The sequence below is a fragment of the Leuciscus leuciscus genome, assembly GCF_965113295.1.
Source record: "Leuciscus leuciscus genome assembly, chromosome: 16".
Taxonomy (NCBI): Eukaryota; Metazoa; Chordata; class Actinopteri; order Cypriniformes; family Leuciscidae; genus Leuciscus; species Leuciscus leuciscus.
The window spans coordinates 1693802-1713314 of NC_138740.1; the positions used below are offsets into that span (position 1 = coordinate 1693802).

Here is a 19513-nt window from a genome sequence, read left to right on the forward strand (position 1 = left end):
GGAAACCCCTAAAAGGTTCTACATATATATGAACGTTTTAGGAAGAAATAATTGAATTATTAGAAATAATAACGCTTCGTGTTGCTTCGTGGCCACGTTACCACCTCGGGTGTGCATTATTTTCTATTAATTCTATGTACCGGAGTCAATTATTCTGCTTATACTACAGTTACCACACCTCAAGACATTGTTCAGATTATGCATTTCAAGAAGTTTGTCAGGTTTTTGTCCTTAAAACGCTCTTGTGTGTGCCTAAGTTCTTATGCATCTCATCCCACGCTTGACCCATTGATAGCAGACTAATGCAGGTATTAAAACAGTTATTAGAGAGAGAGAGTCTGTGCGTCTCTGAACAATAGCTTCCATTACCCTTCAAATTGCGCAAATTGAAATTGCGAGTTGAAAATACGCTCAATGGAAACACATCAATTTCGCAAAAACTCCCATTTATCGCAAAAAAGTTTTTACGCTCGCATGAGGAGGTTTTTCAGGTAATTCAAAAGAGAAATATTTCGCAAAACTGCAATGGAAACAGTTTTTGCACATTTACAGTCACCTGACGTAGATGACGCGGTGTGTTTGGACAGAATACGAGACAGAGTTCTTCATTAAACTCATAAAAGACAAAAGAATTACAGGAATAATGGATTCTAAACCTCAAATAAATGCCACAATCAAGACCTCGAAGCAGATCTGAGGGAGAAACACCCAGAAACTCCTCATATGTGCTGCTAACAGTATAATAGGGGTCGTTCCTTACCATTAATGCTTGGAAAACACACACACATCTCCTTCGATTAATAATAATGGCCAGTGCAGTGACTGGGATATAGTACATAAACCTCCATTTTGGAATGATTTTACTGATCACGAGAGGAAAAAATTAAGTTTTAGTCGCATAACATCAGTTAATGGAAACGCCGTCAATAGTTTTTTGTTGACATTTAGAAGAAAAAAAAAAGTAAACGTTTTGTGCAAATCGGTAATGGAAACGCGCCTAGTGTTCAGCATCTCTACTACTAGCGAAACTGTAAGTTAAACTGCTTCAAGAACAGCGCCGTTATTTCCTCGCTAGTGAGAAATGTCATGTCGCTTTTAAGTTTTTAACTATTTTAATGGCAAAATCTTCAGAGCAGCGCTGACATGTTTCTGTGTGAGTGTGTAAATAATCGCACACCCTAGAACGTTCGTCAACCAATCAGATTCAAGCATTCAACAGTCCATATAGAACCTTTTCCTCTAAGAGTGTACATTATCTTGTTTCACAGATACTCACCAAATAAATACATGCAATCATTTTACTGGCATATCATCTTAAATATTCCACTAAACAAACATTGAAGCAATATTACAGCACATTGATACTGACTATTTTTATTTTCAGTACAGTAATTGAGTCGTACACTGTAAAAATAGGTTACTTGCAATGTTGACCTTGAAGAGCTATTTCTACCCGATTTAATGCTTAAAAATGAGTTTTGTTGATATAATTCACTGTATTTAGGTGGTTTCAGTGGATTTGCTTTTAATTAAACCAGTTAACTTAGAAGTTACCTTTTTTTTTTCAGTGTATGAAAGACTGAAAGTAGTGTAGGTTTCATAATCCTCCGCTTCCAGCCAAACTCATGTTTAATTCAGCTTCTGCTGGCTTGGTTCTTGTCATTATTGAAATCTGGGTGATTAAAATTATTGAACTCTACCATTAACACTCATCACATGTGCCAGCCAATCTGCATCCAGAACAACTAGGTTGTGAGGTATAAGACAAGAGCTTCATCACACTTGTAATGGATAACGTTGTTCAACTCCTGTTCTTCCACAGATCTCCATAAAGGAGCATCTGGAAAACATCTTAATGGAGTGCAGCATGCAAGACCTCCTGCGCTACGACGACTACAACAACGACGGTCACCTGACCCTTCAGGAGCTTTACACAGCTTTCCGTGAGTCCCACACATCACTGCCCTTCAGTACAAATGAGCTTCTCTCTCCATGTGGCAAATCTGCAGGTTTCTCTTCTGGCTCTCGGTGAGCCAGGCACCATTACGCCTCTCTCTGAAACACATTTGCACCTGATCCTTTGGGCCAATGAATGCTAATCATGGCCTGATGATGAGAGATGAGTGCTTTTGGCGGAAAAAGAGAGATGAGATGGCAAGCCGAGATTATCTCGTATCATCCATCGTCCTACGCCGCATAAAGCAAAAGCTCTCGTTTCATTCGTTTCAGGAATTGGCTATGCAATTCACAGTCTCAGCTTCCCGAATGAGCAACTGTAACTAAAATTATACATCCATTCCACGCGGATATAAATCACGGCGTTAAGACTCAGCTACAGAAGAAACACGGCTCCATTACCCAGCACCAGTCATTTACCTGTGTAATGAGGAGTTTAGTGGAGTGTTTGTCATTATACAGTCCCTGTGCTTGTGTGTGTTGGTCATCACATGAGAAGGCTGACGTGTAATAAAACATTGCATCGGTCGAGATCTCCTCAAGGTTAACCGTGTTGCTGCGGTGGGGTTTTGGAGGATGTCATCTGGAATGATGGAGAATATCTCGTGAGAAAGGATCATTGCTGAAATTGTTTCCGTGCAAACGGACGTCCCCGAGGAGATCCACTTCATGCTCCTCTGTTTGTTTCTAAGAGATTCACACTTTATTTTTTTTGTCTGACGAAATTGCTTTACACGTGTTATTCAACGTTCTCATGCTGTGAGTTTTCAGAGGAAACGTGCACATATTTAGAATTTCCCAAGTCTTTTAGACGTCATCATTATGTTCATTCAGTGAAGTTTTCATGTATTGTTTTAGTTGTTTTAAGCTGGTAAGTGGTGTCAAGCTGGTTAATACCTATTCATTAGCTGTTCATTAGCTGTTCATTAGCTGTTCATTAGCTGTTCATTAGCTGGTCATTAGCTGTTCATTAGCTGTTCATTAGCTGTTCATTAGCTGGTCATTAGCTGGTCATTAGCTGGTCATTAGCTGTTCATTAGCTGTTCATTAGCTGTTCATTAGCTGGTCATTAGCTGTTCATTAGCGGGTCATTAGCTGTTCATTAGCTGTTCATTAGCTGTTCGTTAGCTGTTCATTAGCTGGTCATTAGCTGTTCATTAGCTGTTCATTAGCTGTTCATTAGCTGGTCATTAGCTGTTCATTAGCTGTTCATTAGCTGTTCATTAGCTGTTCATTAGCTGTTCATTAGCTGGTCATTAGCTGTTCATTAGCTGTTCATTAGCTGTTCATTAGCTGGTCATTAGCTGGTCATTAGCTGGTCATTAGCTGTTCATTAGCTGTTCATTAGCTGTTCATTAGCTGGTCATTAGCTGTTCATTAGCGGGTCATTAGCTGTTCATTAGCTGTTCATTAGCTGTTCGTTAGCTGTTCATTAGCTGGTCATTAGCTGGTCATTAGCTGTTCATTAGCTGGTCATTAGCTGTTCATTAGCTGTTCATTAGCTGGTCATTAGCTGGTCATTAGCTGTTCATTAGCTGTTCATTAGCTGTTCATTAACTGTTCATTAGCTGTTCATTAGCTGTTCATTAGCTGGTCATTAGCTGGTCATTAGCTGTTCATTAGCTGGTCATTAACTGTTCATTAACTGTTCATTAGCTGTTCATTAGCTGTTCATTAGCTGTTCATTAGCTGGTCATTAGCTGGTCATTAGCTGTTCATTAGCTGTTCATTAGCTGTTCATTAGCTGGTCATTAGCTGTTCATTAGCTGTTCATTAGCTGTTCATTAGCTGTTCATTAGCTGGTCATTAGCTGTTCATTAGCTGTTCATTAGCTGGTCATTAGCTGTTCATTAGCTGTTCAATCAGTAAAGGCATATATTCATAAGCAGCTTATGATTATGCACAATAATTTTGATAGACACAATAATGAGTTTTCAGATGTATTGACCATTCAGCATTGTTCACATGTTCTTGAAGACAGTTGTCATTAAAAAACACTGAATTATTTTGCTGTTACACTTAATAAATACTTGAATACTTAATAGCCAACAATTATTTTTTAAATAAACCAAAAAAAAAAAAAAAAAAAAAGGTAATAAACATCAAACTATGTAATAATCTAATGAACATTAACATTTTTAACAAACTACTCTGAAAAAAAATTATTCGTTGAATTTAATCAATTTTTTATCGTAAGTGGTTGCACACAATTGATTTTACCTACATTTAAACAAATGCATTAAGTTGAACTAAAATTGATCAACTTAATGCATTTGTTTAAATTTAGGTAAAATCAATTGTGTGCAACCACTTACGATAAAAAATTTGATTAAATTCAACGAATAATTTTTTTCAGTGTAATTGTCCAAAAGATTACATTTACTATTTTTGTTGACACTTTTTGGTATCGAGTGACCTTATTTTTCAATGCAGGAGTAAGTGAATGTGTGAGATGTGTGATTGATTAGGTGCTATAGGGAAATAAACAGTACAAGTATTTGCGCTACAAACCAGTGTATTTATGATAATGACATTTAAATATGATAACAAATACCAATATCAAGCAGCATAACTGGCTGTGTTTGTGATGGTACAATAACTGGAAGAGAAGGACAGCAGAAACCAGAAACATTCACGTCACTATTGGCCGTGCTGCTCTTACATGAAAAATAAGTTGGATAAACGCTTTTTCATAATGCATTCTGGGATTGCATTCATAAAATGATGCCATACAATTTGGCCAAAGGAGGTATTTTAAAAACACAAGTAGGTTATGCTGCCAGATTTGTATCATTAGGCAACATTCACATCTAGAGAAGTCATGGAAATCATCTGTCAAAAAGTGTGTAAAGCTTGTGTCTATGTAGCTCTCTGTTAAATATACACCTTACATTAGAGTTTGTTCGCACATTGGGTTTAATAAAGCAGAATCACATGCTCATATAATATTAATCTGAAAAGACTGCAGCTTGAACTAATCTGACAGTCCTGGATTTCAGCGCTAATACCAGAAATAAAACATATAAGGCTCAGTTTCTTGGACAGAAATACGACAACAGTTGTAGAAACCAAAGAAGACTAATGATCAGTAGTGGGGTTAGTGATCTGAAGAAGCCACAACAGTAAATGTGTTCATGCTGCAGTGATTCCTCAGATCGTGTGCTGTTTGTGATCAGATGAAACATTTACAGCATCTGAAGGAGAAACCCGAGTCTCATCTGGAGAGCAGAAGATCAGTCAGACAGGAGAATCCACCGACAGAAACCACCAGAACATCTCACTTTCTGACCGCAGACAGGACTATAGAAGCTTGTTTCCGCCACAGAATCCAAAATAAAAAAGGTAATAGCGACTTTTTATCACAATTGCGAGTTTACATCTGGCAATTCTGACTTTTTATCTCAGAATTGTGTGATCTAAAGTTGCAATTGCGAGTTATAAAGTCAGAATTGTGAGATGTAAACTCGCAATTTCGAGAGATAATGCAATAATTGCAAAATTCTGACATTGTTTCTCAGAAGTGCATGTTTATATCTCGCAATTCTGACTTTATAACTCGCAATTGTAGTATATAAAGTCAGAATTGCATGATATAAAGTTGCGATTGCGTGTTATAGGGCCCAATCTTGCACCCAGCGCAATTGACTTTGTACAGCGACGCATGTATCATTCCTATTTTGCACCCGACGCACAGCGGACTTTTCCCTCCACAGACACACGCCGGTAAATTAGGGAATGAACTTGCGCTCCCGGGGGCGGTTCAGCGAAAAGAGGAGGTGTGTTCCGGCGCAAACGTTCCCTGGTGCTATTTTGCAGTTTCAGAAAACAATTCCGCCACTGACCAGGAGAAACCTAGTCTAAAGTCAGTGGTGCGTTGCGCATATTATTCAGATGCTATTTTAAGGGCGCATGCTTGGCCATAATGTAGCGTGTGCACAACACACACACACTTTGCTTCTCTCATCTACACAGAAGCAGCAGTTTTCATTTTTAGAAAACCATACATTATTACAAGGAAAAATATTACCACACGAGGGAAATCATTGTTGTGTCCATGAAGATGTGAAAAATAGGCATAAATCTAGCTTACACATTTACCCAAATTATCATACGCCTGTTTAAGCGAAGCTAATTTGGGTGTGTTTCTCCATCCCCAATGTCACTTCTCTGTGTTTTACGGCCCTGACGAGAACGTCGGTCTCCTCGGCTGTGAACCGCTCCTGGCGTGCGTCTGGCAAACCCGCCGTTATAATAGCAATCCGCCATGGAACAAGCGCGTCTGCTCTTAAAGGGAATGTGAGATGTCGTTCTGATTGGTTTATTTCACGTTACGCCCAAACCACACCTATGAGTAATGAAGCTACTTCAGACCAACCCATTTTAGATTTGCGAGACCCGCCCACAAAGTTACTTGCGTTTTGCGTTTGATAGATGCGTTTCAGATCGTTAAAATAGGGCCCATAAAGTCAGAATTGTGAGACATAAACTCGCAATTCTGAGACAAGTCTTTTTTTTTTTTTTTTTTTTGAATGGGACTTTATTCTGAGAAAATATGTCAGAATTGCGAGATATAAAGTCAGAATTGCGAGTTAATATTTTGGAGTGGCTTATTTCTTGCAATTCTGACTGTATATCACAGAAGTCTGACTTCATATTCTCACAATTCTGCGAAAACAAAGTCAGAATTGCGAGATGTGAACTCGCAATTGTGAGATAAAAAAAGTCGCAATTATCTTCTCAAATGTTTTATCCTGTGACGGAAACAAGCTTCCGTACAAATATAAGAGCCTCCAAAAAAAAGAGTCACTGGTAAAAACCTGCTGGAAGTACCCAGCCGAAGCCTGAGCGACTGAGACGGGCGATCGATGATCACCTTCAGGAGTGTTTCTGTCAGAGCGGCGAAGAGAAAGAGCATCTGGGTGAGGGGCGAGCGAGCGAGTGAACGGTGTAATGGTTTGAGAAGACGTCCCGCTGAGAGCAGGGCTCCTGTGCTGAGGGTTAGCGGGTCTGTCCCATCTGATGAATCTGAGCTGCAGGTCAGGCCAGCTTCATGCACATCAGAGCGGGTCGCAGGACTCTCCAGGGCCCGAGTTACTGAATCAGACAAGGAGTTAATTGAACACGTCGAACCAAGACACTAGCGTGACTGTCTCGCTCACTAACTGAAGTGGAGCCTCGAAAGAGACTCATGTCAGCCGCTCCAGAAACCACACACACACTGCAGTCGGATGTTGCTAAGCTAGCTTATAAGTTCCCATTATAAATGCAACATGCAAAAATTGGATACAATAATAATATAAGGTAACACTTTATTTTACAGTGTCCTTGTTGCATATGTTACATGTTCTTTCCATTAACAGTATCTTATCCATAATTACATGCAACATATACAGTACAGGTCAAAAGTTTGGACACATTACTATTTTTTATGTTTTTGAAAGAAGTTTCTTCTGCTCATCAAGCCTGCATTTATTTGATCAAAAATACAGAAAAAAACTGTAATATTGTGAAATATTATTACAACTTAAAATAATAATAATAATAATTCATTACATTTATATAGCGCTTTTCTCGGCACTCAAAGCGCTTTACATAGAAGAAGGGGAATCTCCTCAACCACCACCAATGTGCAGCATCCACTTGGATGATGCGACGGCAGCCATATTGCGCCAGAACGCTCACCACACACCAGCTTACTGGTGGAGAGGAGACAGTGATGAAGCCAATCAGTATATGAGGATGATTAGGAGGCCATGATGGACAGAGGCCACTGGGCAAATTTGGCCAGGATGCCGGGGTTACACCCCTACTCTTTCGAAAGACATCCTGGGATTTTTAATGACCACAGAGAGTCAAATCGTTTGTCTAATAGTCTAATAGTTTTCTATTTGAATATACTTTAAAAAATATTTTATTTCTGTGATGCAAAGCTGAATTGTCAGCATCATTACTCCAGTCTATCACATGATCCTTTAGAAATCATTCTAATATTCTGGTTTATTATGAGTGTTGGAAACAGTTCTGCTGCCTAATATATTTGATGAATAAAAGGTTAAAAAGAACTGCATTTATAAAAAAAAAAAAAAATTTTACTATCACTTTTTATCATTTTAACACATCCTTGCTGAATAAAAGTATTGATTTATTTTAAAAAAAAGAAAGAAAAAAAATGACTGACCCCAAATGACTGACCAGTAGTGTATATTGCTGTTACAAAATATTTCTATTTTTAAAACATTTGCTTCTTTTTTTATTTATTTTTATTCATCAAAGTATCCTAAAAAAGTATCACAGGTTATGAAAAAATATTACACTGTAAAAAATGTCTAACCTCTCCAAGTCAAAATTTTCTAGTGACTGGTCACATCTAAATGTTTAAATTGGCCCAAGTGCAATTCTTGTTGCAATAGTCTGTTAACATTGGCTCAATGAGAAATAATACGTCAGACTAATTGAAAAATTTAGACATTATTTAGACAACTAGACATTTTTGACTTGGGGATGTAATTTTTTTTTACAGTGTAAGCAGCAGAACTGTTTCCAACTTTGATAATGAATCATATTAGAATGATTTCTAAAGGATCATGTGATAGACTGGAGTAATGATCCTGAAAATTCAGCTTTGCATCACAGAAATAAATGATCATTTAAAGTATAATAAATTGAAAACCAATTATTTTAAATTGTAATAATATATCACAATATTACTTCTTTTTTTTTCTGTATTTTTGATCAAATAAATGCAGGCTTGATGAGCAGAAGAAACTTCTTTCAAAAACATTAAAAATAGTAATGTGTCCAAACTTTTGGCCTGTACTGTACATACATACTACCATAACCATATAGTAATTACATGTTGTTCATTAATATTACTTAAATGTATCATTACACTGTAGCAATGACACCTTAAAATAAAGTGTAACCTAATATTATTATTGGAGCGCATGAGTATAAGTATAGCTAACATCGCATCCTCTGTCTTGGATGAACATTTGCATTGTGGGATTGACTTCTTAGTGACGTTATGAGTGATGCTGCTTAAATGAGGAGTATTAGCAGACAGTGTGATGTTTCTGTCCTCTATGAAGCCTTAAACCCTTGTGGAAAAGATGTACACTTCAGCATACTTTTGGAAGGAGTACTTATTATGGAAATACAATTATTTTAAAGTGCAAACTGAATATAATGTTTTTGGACACTGGATGTTATTTACAATTAAACGAAATTGTATTATAGTTTCAATTTGCATGAAACTGAATATTTGAGAGCTTTTTGACTCGCTTAAGTATCTTTATGTGCAATTTCATAATTCTATTGTCTTTGACATTTTTGATAAACTGTAGCATTAATGGTACACTAAAATATACTTTAATGTAATTTCTCCTGAAACTTGTATCATTTCTGTAATTATATTTGTAATTAGACATTTTTAGCCCTCTGGTGCTCTTTTTTTTATTTTATTTGTTTGTTTTTTTACCTTATCGGAATGGTACGAAACTCAGTTTTGACACTTGCTGTGTGAACACACAAAATCATGGACATGATTTAAAAAAGGTTAAATGGTCCAAAAAAAAAAAAGTCATACTTGTATTGTTTGCAGTAAAAAATTTGCGATTTGGAAATGATTGGGAGACGAATTTCATCTAGTGGAAGCGTTTGGTAACTTTTTAAAAAGTTTTTAAAGTGTAAAGAAAAAAAGTGGATAAATGGGTTATAACTACTGCATAACTATAATTTAGTACCATAAAATCCCATATGAATACAAAATATTACATAAAAAAAAACATTATCGAACTAAAATATAGTAAAATATAGTACATTTGGTCATTTTTGACTGTTACATAAACAGCACCAGAGGGTTAAAGATGAAGTTGCAATTTAGGACATTTAAAATGTATAAAATTTAAATATAATATTGAATAACACACTACAGTTCAAATTACAATCAAGTGCTTTAGAATGTTAGTCAACACATCAAAATAAGTGAAGCACGACAAGATTAGTTTTTTATGTATTTTTAAGTTTTGAAGTGCACATTCAACACAATTACGCACACTTCTTTTTTCACAAGGATCTGTAATCGTGAATAAAGTAATCATTGCACTCCAGAAGCACGACACGCAGTCTGGGTTTGAGACACACATTTGTCCTGTGGTTTTGTCTTCTTCACAGCTTTAGGAGACGTCTGTATTCTCTCTGGCAGGAACATGAAGTTCTTGTTCTCTGAAGCTGCTGTTCACCTAAATCAGCTCTTGTGTGATATTGCACCTGGACTGTTTCTGTGGTAATGCCACAGTCGTGGAAGTTGAAAGAATTTCAGCATGTCTTGAAACGGCGTTACGTTGTAATGCCCTTTCCTCCTGATAGCAGACGGACACAAGCCTCCACTGTCATTGCTGATATTGTCTTGTCCTGAATCCACTGTGTCTCGATGTGAAGAGCCAGCTGTCAGCCAGAGTAAGATCAGCCATGCGCGCTGTAACGTGTGCCACAGCGTGAGTCATCCGGAAGAGTCAGCGCCACCGCAATCTCTGTGAGGATCTGATGTCTGTGCCACGCGAGGAGAGGAGGAGGAGGAGGAGGACGAGGAGGAGGAGGAGGAGGACGAGGAGGACGACGTGTAAATGCATGTCTGGGAATTCTCACAAAGCTTAACGTGTTTCACAGGCTGGCAAAAGGTTTGATAAACACACATTTATGGAAACTGGTGGTTTGATTCATTCATGAATCATTCCTCGAGTCGTGTGTTGTTAAGGAGAGGTGTGCTGGGTCTCGCACTGAAGGAGGGGTTACAGGATATCATGCTTACAGTGGATTAAATGATATTGAAAAGTTGACTGGAAGATGAAATGCTGCCGTTGCTTCATCACTCTCGAACCGGTGTGCGTGAACAGATTTGTATGCAGCTCTTCTCCGTCCTGTCACAGCTGTCGAGCCCCAAAATAGACCAAAAACAGTCATAAAAATAGCTCTGTTTTCCAAGTCTTGTGAAGTTCGGAAATGGATCTCACGGCGGGGCTTGAGACAGTCCCACGAAATGCGTAGATGCATCTCTAGCCCCGCTCAGACTGCAGGACATACCCATTCTGAACATCATATACGACTGGCTTATCCTGGCCGAGGCGGAACAGCTGGAGGTTCGGCATCGAGATGTCGTTCTCGCACATATGGAAAAGTTGGGGTTGAGATTGAATGCCAAGAGAAGTGTACTTTCTCCATCACACGAGGACCACCTTTCTTGGTGTCATGTGAGATTCAGTGACGATGAGGGCCGTGCTCTCGCCCGCTCATGTCGCCACGATCCTCGCAGTTGTAAAAGAGATAAAGCTAGGCCAGTCACTCACTGTAAAACAGTTTCAAAGGCTGTTGATGGCGTCCACATTATACCATTTGGCTTGCTGTACATGAGACAGTGTAGTGGTGACTCAAGACCAAGGGGGAACCCACTCTGTATGATCAAGATTGCACGGCAGTGTCTCCGTGCCTTGGTTATAAGGAGGAAACCTTGGTTCCTCTCCCGGGGTCCAGTGTTAGGAGCTCTCTGCCGTCGAGTCTCGCTCTCGACAGACCGGCTGGGGAGCGCTAATGGAAGGCCGATCAGTTCAGGCTCTGTGGAGGAGTCATCATCTTTCATGAGATGCATTGAGACACTTCCTTCCAGACCTGAGGGGCCGTCACGTGCTCGTCCGCACAGACAAGATGTCAGTGGTCTCCTATATAAATCATCATGGGGGTCTGCGTTCAAAAATGGAAAAGTCAGCCAGCTGTTTATTATCATGTTAGTTATTGTCTTTCTCCCTAAAAAACATACTTTTACATATTCGTCTGTTATTGAACTAAAAAAAATTTGTAGAGTTCCAAAATGTTCTCACTTTCAAGGTATCCGATATATCCTCATGTCCAAGAGAAATGCACGTCACTAAACTAACGCCAGAAGAGTCTCTATGGTTCTTTATTGCAACTCTGCCGGTATTGCATTGCTTTCATTGAGAAACCTTTAAAAATCAGCAGGACACGGACCGTCTTTTCTTCCCTATTGTATCGAGTGTTTCACTCGTCTTCTGGAACAAGAACTAATCTTGATTTTGTCCGTGGGGAATTGATTGGATGGTTGGATGGATGTGGTTTGCTATTGGTGGATCTCATGTGAGTGACAGAAAAGATTACCTGGGAGTTTTAAGTTTTTTAATATTTTTTTTTGACTTCAGTTAAAATTTACTTTTTTTCAAGCTACAAAATCTTCTTCTTCTTTTTTATGACTTTTAGTTTTAGTTAACTATAATAACCCTGACTCCTAGTTTCCTGTGGATCTACATGGACCAAAATGGAGGTTATATTTGTAATTTCACAAGCTATACCACGTTCTTGATGATTCCAGCGCTTAAGAAAGCCATTATTATTCCACGTGTGATCTTTGGCAGCGCAGAAGAGAGCGTTTAGCGGAGGGTCGGCAGTTTCTCACACGCTTTGCATGTGCAAACGCACAAGTGCTGCTGCAGTATTCTGATGACCGTGGAGCGGCTCCCGACTGCTGCGCTCCGCATGTGGGCTTCTTTTATCCCAGCCTCCGACTTGGTCTGCAAGAAGGAAATAATTCATTACCGCGGCTGCATTGATTTATTCCTTCTGGAGGCCTGAGCTAGAGTCTGACTTCAAACAAATGCTTCAGGCGATGGACTGTTCAGCTCTTCCTAGCGCCGCCACCTTCACACACACACACACACACACACACACACACACACACACACACACACACACACACTGGCAGCAGAAAGACTCTCTAATCTGCTGAAAGGCTTCAGTGTTCAGGCTCTTGTCACAGAGGCAGAAAATGGTCATGATGCAGCGGTTCAGGGTCTGGCAGATACCGTACTTTTATTAATATAGGCAATTATTTTCTTAATATACTTTCGTGATTGCTTGGATTTGTCCTTTTCTTCCATTTGTCTTGCCTTTTTTGTTTGTTTGTTTGTTTAATATGTTCCTTGAAGTTCACTTATAATGTCAGTGACGTTTCTAGCACCCCATACATTTGCTTAAAGTATTTTAAGTCAATAATTTTATCCCTTAAAACTCATCTTTGATCACCAAAATTACATATTAAAAAAAAAATTCCTTTAAATAAATTATTCATGCCTTAAAATATCTTGATTGTAACTCGACACCCATGCCTCATTTAGTATACACGGTTCTATGAATATGCAAATGAGCCACGCCTCCACTCACTCACTCAGCTCAGAGATCCACTGGTTGACAATCACAAATTGATCAGGGGTGTGTTTCCCGTACAACTATATAACTCGCTGCTTAACTACCATAGTACGATGCATCGTTGGAGAAATCAACGCTAGTCACTCAAGACTGTTTCCCGAAACCGTATGTCGCAAAGTATCGTTCAACCACGTTGGTTTATGAAGTCTCGCACGCGGTGGACTAATAAATTAATCTGTTTGAGATCGAATTAACGCTAGATTTTGTCATATAAGTTACAGACATGGCATCTGAAGACCATTTCTAATTTTTCTCAGTTATTTTGCTTTATTACCAGACTCAATATTTGGCTCGTTCTTACGTAGTAGAGCACGTTCGCACATGCGCAGTCTTCAAAAACGGTGCTTTAAATCTCTTGACAAACTAAAAGACGTAAATTACATGTGTATGTATTCTAAATAAATAACACAGGTTGTACTGAATGTCAGCTTGCTTATTTAGCTAAAGATAAGGATTTATTCAGTCTACATCTCATCTAATCTAGAAACTCTGCTTCTAACCACAGCTCGAGAGCTGTCGGTCCAACCACACAAGTTTGCGATGCTGTTTGCGAACGTTCGTTAAAACGATGGTTTCGGGAAACACAGACTCGTTGAACTATGCTGATAACGACGGAACTTGCGACCATAGTTGGCTAACGCTGCTTTCGGGAAACGCACCCCTGATTGGTTACAAGGTAGTTTGTGATGTCAGAAACACCTGTCATCTTTGGTTCACTGCAGTTTTAAGGAGAAAATACTCAGCAATGCTGTCGACTTATGAATCTACACATGGTTTGTATTAAAGCATATTAAAAACACCACATAGACACATAAACAACATTAAAAGCTTGATTTTCACCACAGGGGACTTTAACTGGAGCACTGTTCTGACTCGCTTACTGCATCTCTCTCCTTGTCACTGACTGAACTGACAAGGTGAAGTGGTAGTTGAAGTGTTGTTGTGTTGTCAGTCAGATGTAAATATCTACCACAGCAACACATTCTCAATCCCAACTCGCCACATAGTGACGCTTGGTTAACTACTTTTTAAAGGGTCATGACACCCCCCTCTTTCAGCTCAAGTCTAGCTCACAATCGTTTTGAAAAATGCAACTTCAATGGGCGTGGTGGCTGTGAGAAGAAGGGAGGAGAGTGGGTGTGGTATGGTATGGCATGGCTGGGGGGGGGGGGGGGGGGACGGACTGTCATCGCCAGTGGCCCATACATGCATATCGACTGTCACTAAAAATCAGTGGTAAAACGTGAGGAAATGCTAGATTTTTTTATAGCTGGCAAAGTTAAAATCTAATGAAATACACTGACACCTTATTTTTGCAAAAGTAACTGAATGCCCTGCTACATATATTAGCCTACAGTAATTATAATTTTATTTAAAACATATAAATGCACATGTATATGTATAATTATGTCATTATAAAATATATATTTGTTTATATACACACTATAAATGCATATATTTGAAAATTATTCCGGTAAAAAAAATAAAAAATAAAAGTTCCGTACAGCCGCGCCCCCTAAACCCACATAATAAAGATGGACGGTGACATAGAAATGTGCACAAATTAAGCATACGTTCCATACAATTGAGTTATTATCGAAATATCTCCATTTTAATAACAAGTGATTATTTAACAAAAGGCATGTAAAACGGTCAGGGTTACATTTTAGACACACACACACACACACACACACACACACACACACACACACCTCTGAAGCGATAGAAAAGTCCTCGGGACCGCATCACTCGCAAGACGAAACCTGCATTGCTGTACAAGGCCGAAGTCCACCATTCTCCAGTTGAGTGGTTGCTACACACACATAGTTTAGATGTGTCTGTGGTTGATGGCCGGAGTCTAGCCCTGGCAGCATCACGGGGAAAGATGCACTGGAACTTTTGCACCACGAAAACAAACGTGCGTCCCATCATTACCTCTCTCATCTACTACGGGATATCATAGTTTGACATGTCTGTCATTGGAAAGATCCACGTGGTGTCATGAAAAATTAAGAGGCAGTGTCTTCTCATTGGATAAAAAACTCAGTCTCATTAATAATTATGAGACACTGATGAGTCATCAGAGTACTATAGTGCTCTGTGACATGGACACGATGAAGATTTTAAACCCGGAAGACGAAAATAGCGTATAAAAACTCAAATTTACTATTAAATCTAACAGATGCTAACATTGTCTTCAATGGTGTTCAACACACATACCTCTGTTAAAATCTCAGAAATGTTGGTTTAGGGTGTCATGACCCTTAAACGCTCAGGAGCCCTTTAGAGTCATTTTTCGACATGCAGTGTACACCATTGCTTTTCAGTTGTTTGCCTTATTCGTCAGGTCAAGACGTATTTAATTTTGTGCATGCATTTATAAAAGTAGAAATGGAATTATGAAATTATGAATATTGATACTTCCATAGATGTTTCGGAGTACCTGACCCACCCCTACCCTAACCCTACCCACTTCTCAACAATATGAAACACAAAACAGGCGCAATGGGTATTTTGGCAAAATCTGACCAAAACAAAAACAGTATGAAAGTATTATAAACAACTCGTGTTATATAAACAAGCCTTGATGTCATAAACGCATTAATTGGCTATTCTGAGAATGTTGTAATTTAGATATATTTTTAAGATTGAAGAATGCGGTTTTACAGATGCTAGAAACGTGGCTTTCAAATGAATGATTGGTATCAAAGATCACACCCAGGTTCCTAACCGACGACGAAGACTTGACAGAGCAGCCATCAAGTGTTAGACAGTATTCTAGGTTAATATGTGCAGAGGTTTTTGGTCCAATAATTGGAAACTCTGTTTATTTTTTTTCAGAATTTAGTAGTAGGAAATTAGTAGTCATCCAATTTTTTTTTTTATATCAGCTATGCATTCCGTTAATTTTGTGAATTGGTAAGCTTCGTTGGGGTGTGAAGAAATATAGAGCTGAGTATCATCAGCATAACAGTGAAAACTAATGCCATGCTTCCTAATGATATCTCCTAAGGGTAGCATGTACAGAGTGAACAGCAACGGTCCTAGTACTGAGCCTTGAGGTACGCCATACTGAACTTGTGTTCGATATGACATCTCTGCATCCTGAAAATTCCTCATGTTTTGACCAAACACAGAAAATTTTATTGTTCAAGTGTCGCAGTTATGTTCTGTGTACTTTTTCTCCATTCTGTTTAGTTTAGGTTTTCATAGTTACTCATTACTCCCTCATTAGTGTCCAAAGTTACCCATTACTTTGACCTGAGTCTCGTTTTGTTTCCTCGCTTGCCATGTGTTTATATAGCGCTTAGTTTGCAGTCATGTTCTGTCAGTTCGTTTTAATGGATTGTGTGGTTTTGCTTTTTTCCCTATGTTTTCTCCTGAGATCTCCTGAGTGTTGTGGATTTATGATAAAGACTGCTTATTGATAGTGATGAGAGAAACAAAGCTTTTCAAAACTTTGAATCAATTGAACTAATTGAACTATTCACAAAATTATTCACTGTTTCGAAGTGCTGGAAACGCCACCTGCTGGTCAGAATGGTCAGCACAAAAAGCCGAAAACTCAGCACAAACTTACATAAAAATGCCTTTTACAAGTTACAAGTGTTTTCATGAAAGTGTAAAATGCAATTAACAAATAATTTAATACTATTAAATATGATAGAATTGTGTTATTGTATTAAATTATGGGGCATACTATAAGCTAAAACTGTTCCTTTTTATTATGTCATTAAAATGTCTACAAATTTATCAAACTTTATTAAGCAAAGCCATAGATCTTGCTTTATGGGTTCACAGAGATCATCGCACCCTAGTGGCGAACCATTGGCATTTCTGAACATTTTGAAACAGTTATGACATAACCAAGCCTCGTTTACTGAAATCACATGACTTTGACAGTCTGATACACACTCTGAATCATTAGTTTGAAACAAATTATTTAAAAATGTTTGGAAGTAAATGATGGCAGAACAAGAATCATTGCTTTAAATAGTGAGTGTGCTTTCGTACTGTGAGTGTGATGTTAAAACGCACGACATCTGTGCACCACAGACAACAATCAGCACCTCTTGAACCGCACAACCATCCCTGTCAGTCTAAAGACATCATGCATTCATAGCTGTTGCTGTGGCAACTGGGTAACGCTGATGTCACACATCCACAGGATGAAGATCATCCCTTTAGACGAGTCCTCGGCTGGAAATGCCTTAAGTGAATCAGCAATCAGTCCAGCTTGATTGCACGTGAAGAGAAAATTGAGAAGCACTTTGCCCGACTGATTATTCTATAATTCAGCTGTTTTGAGCAATGATTATTGACTGATTAATTGTGCAGTGTTCAGACTTACAGTGTGGGTTTGAAGCGTCGCTTTAATTGGGCCTCTGACAGTGCCGTTAAAGTTGCTTTCATATTTCATTTTGTATCATATTTGGTACATCTGGCTTATATAGTATAATATAGTGATAATATGAAGGAAAAAAACAGCTCAGTTTTATTCAGAGGCTCAAACTGAGCAAAATATATGCAAATTGGTGCAGATGCTGATATTTATATGGACAAAAGGTGAGATCAAATTCTGATGCTTGTGATGCAAATCTATGTGATCTTTATATTAGTATAGCAGATACTACCATAAAATGCATATACATATTGATATCTGCGATGATATTTAAATGCTTAGTTGTATGATCAAAGCTCTGTAGTTTTAAAACATGTAATGTAATGCAATACAATGGTGATGGAGAGAACAAATAAACCTTCCTCAAAAGCATGATTTTTCAAAAAACATTATATCTGGATAATCAAGTAAACCTGAGTTTGTTTAGTCCAGTACGGGTTCATCCTGAAATATAACTAACAATATCAGAGTTATTCTTATGTTTACTTGATAAATCAGACGAGCTGAAGGAGGACGTTTGTACAATTACACTAAAAGACTTTTACTTGCGGTTCACCGTGGATGCGCACAGCAAGAAGCGTAGTTGTCTGTGGTGATGTGTGTCAAGTTTGCATGAAAGATTGTCATATCTTGAGGTTAGCAGATATCACATAATGCATCCTGCTGACATGTAATTAGGTGAAAACCCCAGGCTGCTCATTATCCCATTACAGCTGTGAATCTAAATGCAAACTGCCAACAGGTCTATAATAGCTTGTCAGCACTTCTGATTGAGTTTGACATGAGTGTGGTGAGACGTCAACATCACTTTCATTGCTGTCATATTACCCTCCTCCACACCACCGCTCATAAATCTCCCCGCTCAACATTGTTTTGACTGTGTGACGCAAATCATATTTCCACAATATCAAATCAGTTAGCTCCACATTTCAGTATCATTTATTTCTCTTCATAATTGCACTGCAGTGTTTTCACCTTGGGATTGTCCTTGTATGTTTTCTTTCAGGAATAGAGCAAGCTGTCTAACTTGACTGGCTTTTACCAACATATAAGATATAGGAATGTTTCCTCTCCTTTTTCAAATGTGATCGCACATTTATTTTGTTATCCAAAATGAAATGATTGGTTGCAGTTTCATTAATTGCATTGAGCTGTCTGGTCATGATATCTGTTATTATAGTCATGAAGCAGCTGAGGTCAGACATTTTACCGTAGTATTCTTAAAGAGACGTATAAGAAATGCTGTAACTCTCTGTATAAACTGTATTTTACCAGTATTCTACATACAAGGAACATGCAATTTCAAGATGTAGATGTAAAAAAAAATATATATATATTACTTGTCTTTAACTAACATCTATTAACGTTTAAATTAATAATTTAATGCAATGCATTTACAATGCAAAGAGATTAATACTCTGATTCATCAAAAGTGGCAGTAAAGACATTTATACCCAGACCGCAACATTAGTGTCGGCCCAGATCCGGCACACATCAGGAACGCATTGAATCCACATGTACCAGATGTGGCCCGGATCTGGGCCGACACTAATGTTACACAAGATTCTATTTTAAATAAATGCTGTTCTTTTGAACATCAAATAATCATGAAAAATAAAATGTATCAGAGTTTAAAATGCAGCTTTGATCACAAGAATAAGTTACATTCTGTATTATAATAGTATTTTCACTCGGCACTATTGTTGATGGTGTTTTTTGTTTTTGTTTTTTTAAGTACATATGTATTGTACTTGAACTGGTGTATTGGTGTATTATTCTGTTTTATGAACTTTTAGGGTGTGTTTACACGACAAAAATGTACTACAAACTGAAAAAGCTTTTCCTTCTTGTACAGACGACAACATTGTAAAACGATCCCCGTTC

General features: G+C 38.2%; 1 protein-coding gene and 1 long non-coding RNA gene across 3 annotated transcripts in view; one reads left to right on the forward strand and one right to left on the reverse strand.

Annotated features, from left to right (window-relative positions):
- fstl4 (follistatin-like 4) overlaps positions 1-19513 on the forward strand; it is a 268104-nt gene that overhangs the window by 166804 nt on the left and 81787 nt on the right. For both annotated transcript variants that reach the window (XM_082141263.1, XM_082141264.1), the window contains exon 6: positions 1823-1943. In XM_082141263.1, the coding sequence (XP_081997389.1) occupies positions 1823-1943 (121 nt within the window). The remainder of the gene's footprint in view (positions 1-1822; positions 1944-19513) is intronic.
- LOC309478004 overlaps positions 1-19513 on the reverse strand; it is a 244168-nt gene that overhangs the window by 90813 nt on the left and 133842 nt on the right. The window lies entirely within an intron of this gene.